The sequence below is a fragment of the Manis pentadactyla genome, chromosome 7 (genome assembly GCF_030020395.1).
Source record: "Manis pentadactyla isolate mManPen7 chromosome 7, mManPen7.hap1, whole genome shotgun sequence".
NCBI lineage: Eukaryota > Metazoa > Chordata > Mammalia > Pholidota > Manidae > Manis > Manis pentadactyla.
The window spans coordinates 2818759-2824758 of record NC_080025.1 but is presented as its reverse complement, the minus strand read 5'-3'; the positions used below and the strand labels follow the sequence as shown (position 1 = coordinate 2824758).

At 61.8% G+C, this 6000-nt stretch overlaps 1 protein-coding gene across 1 annotated transcript in view; it reads left to right on the top strand.

Annotated features, from left to right (window-relative positions):
* Positions 1–2150: 2150 nt before the first annotated feature.
* Positions 2151–6000, top strand: part of CSMD1 (CUB and Sushi multiple domains 1) — a 1485257-nt gene continuing 1481407 nt past the window's right edge. The window contains exon 1 of the mRNA XM_036898253.2: positions 2151–2531. Coding sequence (XP_036754148.2) covers positions 2288–2531 — 244 coding nt within the window. The 5' untranslated portion in view covers positions 2151–2287. The remainder of the gene's footprint in view (positions 2532–6000) is intronic.

Below are 6000 nucleotides of genomic sequence, written 5' to 3'. Positions count from 1 at the left end.
AAAACAGGGCCCCATATAAACAACAGCCAAAATGGAGAGGTGCTGGCTCCTGGAGCCACTATTTCTCAAAGGTGGGAATCAAACAGGTTTTTCTATACCCTGACAAGAGGTGGCATTAAGACAAGCCCGAGGAAGCCGAAGTCCAGGGTGGAGCCTGTCACCTGTGTGTGAAAGTGTTCCGTTTCACAGGTGACATTGGTCATTGCTGACTGGTATCCTAATCAAGTAAACATCATCGATGAGTCCCAGTCCAGGAAGGCGAGATTTTGGAAACCTTTTTTAATGCCAGAAATCCTTCTTGGTGTGACACGAGTCATTAGGAAAAGACAAGACACCGTTTCTCAAGAAGTCAGTTCCTTACGTCCTCAAAGAGATCCATTTTTTTTTTCTGATTAGCTGAAAATGAACAACTGGAGCACTTAATTTTTTTAATTAAGCATTTTTTGTTCACTCGTTGAGTTAAGGTACGATCTGGGGTCTGATTTCAAATCACAGAGGGGGTGACCCTCCACTCTACCTGCCTGGTTCAGCCTACAGAGTAGAGTCCATGGGCTTCACTGGGAATTCCCTGAAGACAGAGCCGTTCTGCCTTCTTAGTCTCCCTCCATGGATACCGAGGCTAAATGGGGCCCTGACTGTGCACAATCGCGTTATGTCTAGGGCTGCGGGTTTCAGAGAAGCAAACTTGGCCCCGCATATTTAGAAGCGCATCCCCTGTGGGAGGGGTGGGACTTTCTGCCGTCCCAGGTCCTGGGAGGCTCTGGTGCTTCACTTTCAAGATGGTAGCCTTTCACTCTGGATTCTCATGCAGCCTGGAGACCACTGGGGCGAAGGGAGTGGAAGGAAAATAAATCACGGATATAAAACATGAGGTTGTCAACCCAGCGAATCTTGAAGACTGATGCAGATAAAATGCAGGTGGAATGGGGCCCCGTGAGCAGCGACCAATCAACCATTGCTCTTCATCCCACCAAAGCCATTTAGCGGCGAGGATGGTCCGGCGCTCAGTGTCGTCGGGGTGCCGTCATGTGGGCAGACACAGGGCTAAATCCTCCCTTACCAGGGTGTGGGGTGCCCCCTGTTCTGGTCCCTGCACCCTCTGAGGAAGTCACCTAAACCTGATTGGTCATGAACGGTGGATCCCTTAAAGGACCCCTTGTGAATGTCAGCACTCAGCTACGGCCCCTATTTTTCAGTGAACTCAACATCTTTCCTAAAACGCTTCGCCTTCCATGTTCCCCAGAGATGACAGGAATATCTCCTCTATTTGGGGAGCTGGGGAAGTGGTTCATTCTAGCAACTGCTGGAGGGCTCCACTCCCTCTTTCTGCTTCATCCCTTAGCAGATTCAGAAAGAAGCTCTTCTCTCCGTCAGTCCTAACGCAGCCCGCTGGGTGTTACGCGGAGTTCCACCTGAGGGGTGCCAGCATGCCCTCGCCCACAAGCAGGCCACACTTATCAATTCTAGATCCTCTTCCCAATTCTGAATTTCATCTGAACCTGAGTTTGGGTGTAGATGCCCTGACAGCCTAAGTCAGGAAATAGGAATATCGTTGCAACTCTTGCACGCAGTCGTCTTGCCAACGACGGTGTCTAAAAATAAGGTTGATGTTTTCTGCCTGGAGTTAGAGCTCACCGGCTCTCTCCACCTGCATTTCTTTGCTAAGTTATGCAGGGGGGCTGTTCTCCGCTGGGCAACGGAAGACCCCAGCCGGGGGGAGCAGGCCCGCCTCTGGCCCCGCAGAACACCCTAGTTTCTGGAGCTGCCGGGGCGCACCGCCTGCCCCCAGTGTGGCGTGGGAGTCCCCCCGCCGAGCGCCAACAAGTCTCCTGCCCCCACGGAGGCCGAGCGGAGCGCAGCGCGGCGGCGCGGGAGCCCGCGGGCGGCCGGGCTGTCTGGGATTGCGCCGTGCAGCCTCCTTCCCCTCTCCGTGGGCAGGGATGGTTGCGTCCAGCCGGCGCGGCGGCGGCGGCGGCTCCCGGAGCCGCTAGCACAGCGGCGGGCCGAGCGCTCCCCGCCCGGCGCGCCCTCCTCCCCCGCCCCGCCCTCCCGGCTCCCACTCGGAGGCGCTCCAGCCGCCCGGGCTCCCGGCTCCGCCGCGCGCTCCCTCCCCGCCGCGCCGCCCCCTCCCGCAGCCGCGCCGCCGCGCCGCCTTCCTGCCCGGCTCGCGGCGCTCGTCCCCGGCCCGGCCCGGCAGCCCGCCGTGGCGCTCAGCCCCCTGCAGCGGCCCGGGACCGATGCTAGCGGAGCGAGGCGAGCCGGGCGCGCAGACCTGCGGGAGGCGTCGATGCGCGGCCGCTCCGAGGACCCTGCTCTCCGCGGCTCGCCCTGCCCGCCGGTGATTCCCGGGCTCCGCGCGCAGCCCTGCCGAGCTCCGGAGGAGACGGCCCATCCGCGAAGAGCCGGCGTGTCGCGCGCGCGTGGATTATCTGCGGACATGACTGCGCGGGGGAGACCCAAGCCGCCGCTCCCGCTCCCGGCGCTGCTGCTGCTGCTGCTGCTGGACGCGGGGCTCCGCGCTGCAGCCACGGGTAAGGCGGCCGGCTCGCCCGCGGGGCGCTGGGCCGGCCCTGCGAGGCCCGATCGCGGACGCGGGTGTGCGCCTTGGAGGGCCGGGGCCGGGCCGGCGGCCGGGCGCCTCCGCCGCGGACGCGGGGACGCGGCGCCCCCAGCCGAGCTCCCCGCGCAGCGCCCCGCCGCGCCCCCGCGCCCCCTCCCTCCCTCGCCGGGCTGGCTCCGCAGCCTGCGGGCGGCGCGGAGGGCCGGCGAGCGCGGCTGGCCCCGACCTGGGCGCCGCTGCTTCGAGGTGGGGGGCACACGGGCCGCCGGCCGGGGAGGTGCCCGGGACTTCGGAACCCCGGCCCGGAGCCGCGGGGAAAGTGGCCGGGCGACGCCGGCCCCCAAGTTGTGGCTCCCCCGGGGGCTGCTGGGGCCCGGCGCCCCGCGCCCTCGCCCGGCCCGCTACCCGCCTTCCCCTCCAGCTCCCGGGCGAGGGCTGAGGGCTGCCTCGGTCAGGTCACCCCGCCTGCCGCTCCCCGGACTTAGCTCCTGCAAGTTGGAAGGAGCTGGCGGGGTGCGCGAGGGAAGCTTGGAGCCCTGGACGGGGTTCCCCTCGGAGGTCGCAGGGCTCTTGCCCTGGCCGCCCGGTGGGGGAAGGAGCCCCCGGGTCGCGCCTGGGGCTTGGGGCTCGGTGAACTTGGGGTTCTCCTTGACACGAGTTCGGGAATGCTCCCCCCGGACTAGTCCGCAGCCCGGGGCTGGCCGTCGCTCCTGCGCTTGTCTGTTCTCCGGGGAGAAAACAAGCTCCCCCTTGATTCCGAGAATGGAGGGGGTTGGGATGGACAGAGAGGGGTTCCTGAAGGACCTTCACATCGGGCAGTGCGCGCTGTGCCCGCATTCCACGCCGTAGCCTCCTCGGACGCTCCCCTGTCCATCAGCGCCCCTCGTCCCACTCGTGGGAATGTCTACATCTACACAGATATGTTTCTCTTTTCCTTTTTGAAGAATGGAGTCGAACCTTACAGGGTTTCTTTGTTTTTAATGACCATTTGCCCTTTACCCACATAAAAATTCCCTTTCTTCTCTAGATTCTTCCATCTTCTTTTTCCACCCATTTTCTATTCCTTCAGTGTTCCAGATTCAAGGGTGATTGACAGGGCGAAGGAGGGCCGTCTGGTTCCATTCGGAAACTCCAGGTGGGCTGGCCGGGGGAGAGAGAGGCAGAGGACGGCTCCTCTCCCCTGGGGTCCGGGACTGGCTGAGGGCTGGCCGCTGGGCACCAGCGCCTCTGTGCAAGCACCCACCCTTATAAAGGGGTGTCTGTGGGAATGCGCCCCGAGATCCCAGGGAGCACAAACGGAGCTCAAGATGGCTCAGGATTGGGCAGCTTTCCGCGAACACCGACCCTCTGCCCATTTGCCCACTTCGGTCCAGACACCCCTGCCTTGCGCACCGCCGTTCAAGCCTCCGTGGAGGCACGGTCGCCGCGCAGGGGAGGGTGCACTGGGCTGGCTGGGAACAGAGAGGCGAAGCAGGAAAGTCGAGCGTAAAGAGGGCTCTGTCTCTGGGAGGTGTGCGCAGGTCTGTGCCGCTGTTTGGGGCAGGGGCCTGGGAACAGAACCCGGGTTTGCCCAGTCAAACGCCTGCTTGGAAAGAAACACCTAATATGCAACTCCGCAAAACTTCCCGCTCCTTCCCCTTGGCCACAGGGCCCATCCGGGGCAGGGCCGCCTCGCAACCCTGGCCAGCAGCTCGTCCTCTGAGCGCATTCTGGGTTCCCCGCGGCTCCGCGCTCTCCAAGCGCCCTTCCCCCGCAATTAACAGGGGTCGCTGTGTGGAGTCGGCAGCGGCTCTGCCCGGGCTTCTTAATAATCCGCACACGTGTGTGCCGGGCGGATTCCGCCCCCTCGCGGGTGGGCCGAGGCGCTGGGCAGGGGCGGGAGGGAGGGTGTGGGCCGGCGGACCGTGGGCGGGGGCCGCTGGGGCGGATCCCGAGTTCGGCGGGCGAGGGGCGCAAAGTCCTGGGCGCCCCCTGCGTTGGGAGGACCGGCCGCAGGCAGGAGAGCGCATTCTGCGCCCGGGGGCTTCCAGGTCCGGGGACTGCAGAAGCCAGGAAGTGGAGTCCAGGGTCCCGGGCCCGCAGGGTCAAGTGCAGGCGCAGGTGGCCGCGTGGGAGTCGGCTGCGGGCTGGTGGCTGGTGACGCCAGCTCCGGAGTCGCCCCTTGAGGACTCTGGCAACCGGGGCGGGTCGCATTTCCCCTGCCTTGCAACCATGTCTGGCCTGTGCCGGGGCGGTGTTGGGGGTGGGGGTCGAGAGCGCCGGCCGGCGGCTCGAGGCCCGGGGCGCCTGCGCGCCCGCGGCTTTCCGGGGGCGGCACGCCCGGGGGGCGCCCGCCACCGCCGCGGAGCCCGGCCGCGTGCGCGCAGGTGGCGGCTCCCTCTGTGGCGAAGGCGGGTGGAGAGTTTTTGACGTGTGGGGTGTGATTCGTGACCTGTTTGTGGAGTCGTGAGCAGCTGCCGGCGGCTGCAGATGCGGCCATTAGACTCCGCTAACATCGGTTCCCGGGTCATCACAACGTAGGGGGTACCCCGAACTTGATTTTGATGTTCCTTTTGGGGGTTGATGTTATTGTAAACATTGGTCCCCAGTGTGCATACGTGCTCAAAAGTAGCGCATTTGCAGGGACCTCGGGAAAGGGAAGGGCTTTAAGTGTTTTCATCTAGTAAATAAGTGGAATATTTCATTCCACGAGCGCTCAGAATTGCGCGCATTATCCGGGGCTGATCTGCCGCCTGTCAGGGCGAAGTTTGCTTTTTGGTTTCTTGCGTAATGTGCAGCCGGGAGAATGCAGTTGTTGGCAGACATTACTTAGGGAGCTTCGTAAAAGGGGTCACATATGATAAGGTCTCCCCATGGGAGCCCTCGGAGAGGAAGGTGGGGTGGGTGTTCATCGGAATTTGTATTTGGAACATTGGCCAACCCACCCAGCAAAGATTTAAGTATGCATCGCCAGATTTCCATAGAAACAACGAAACTCAACCCAGGTGTTTAGAGGGGGTGGGGGTCGAGGGAGGGAGGGAGACTCCCAACCCTGAATGCCTATTTGAGTTATCCTTTAACAATTCAAACCGCTAAGATGCTGAGACCTTTCCATTGCCTGCCACATTCCTTCATGACCGGGCTGCTCCGCGTTCTCTCTCCTGGGGGGTGCCAGGCACTCCTGGCGTTCACAGAAGGCCCTAATCCATCATACGCTAAAAAGGAGGACCCTCTGAAAGGAAGGATGTGTTTCCGCATTCATTGTTTGCTTAGCAAATGATGTGAATTCTTTATTGCATTGTCAAGGGAATTTTTTTTTTCAGTTAAGAGCTCTTCCGTTGATATAGTTCTATATGTTTTAAGTTTGGGATTTTAAATCCTTAAAAAAACAACAGGTATGCCAAGGGGAGGCTTTCTTCTGAAGTGACAAGTTTTGTAGACTTGAAGAGTGGGACAATGTG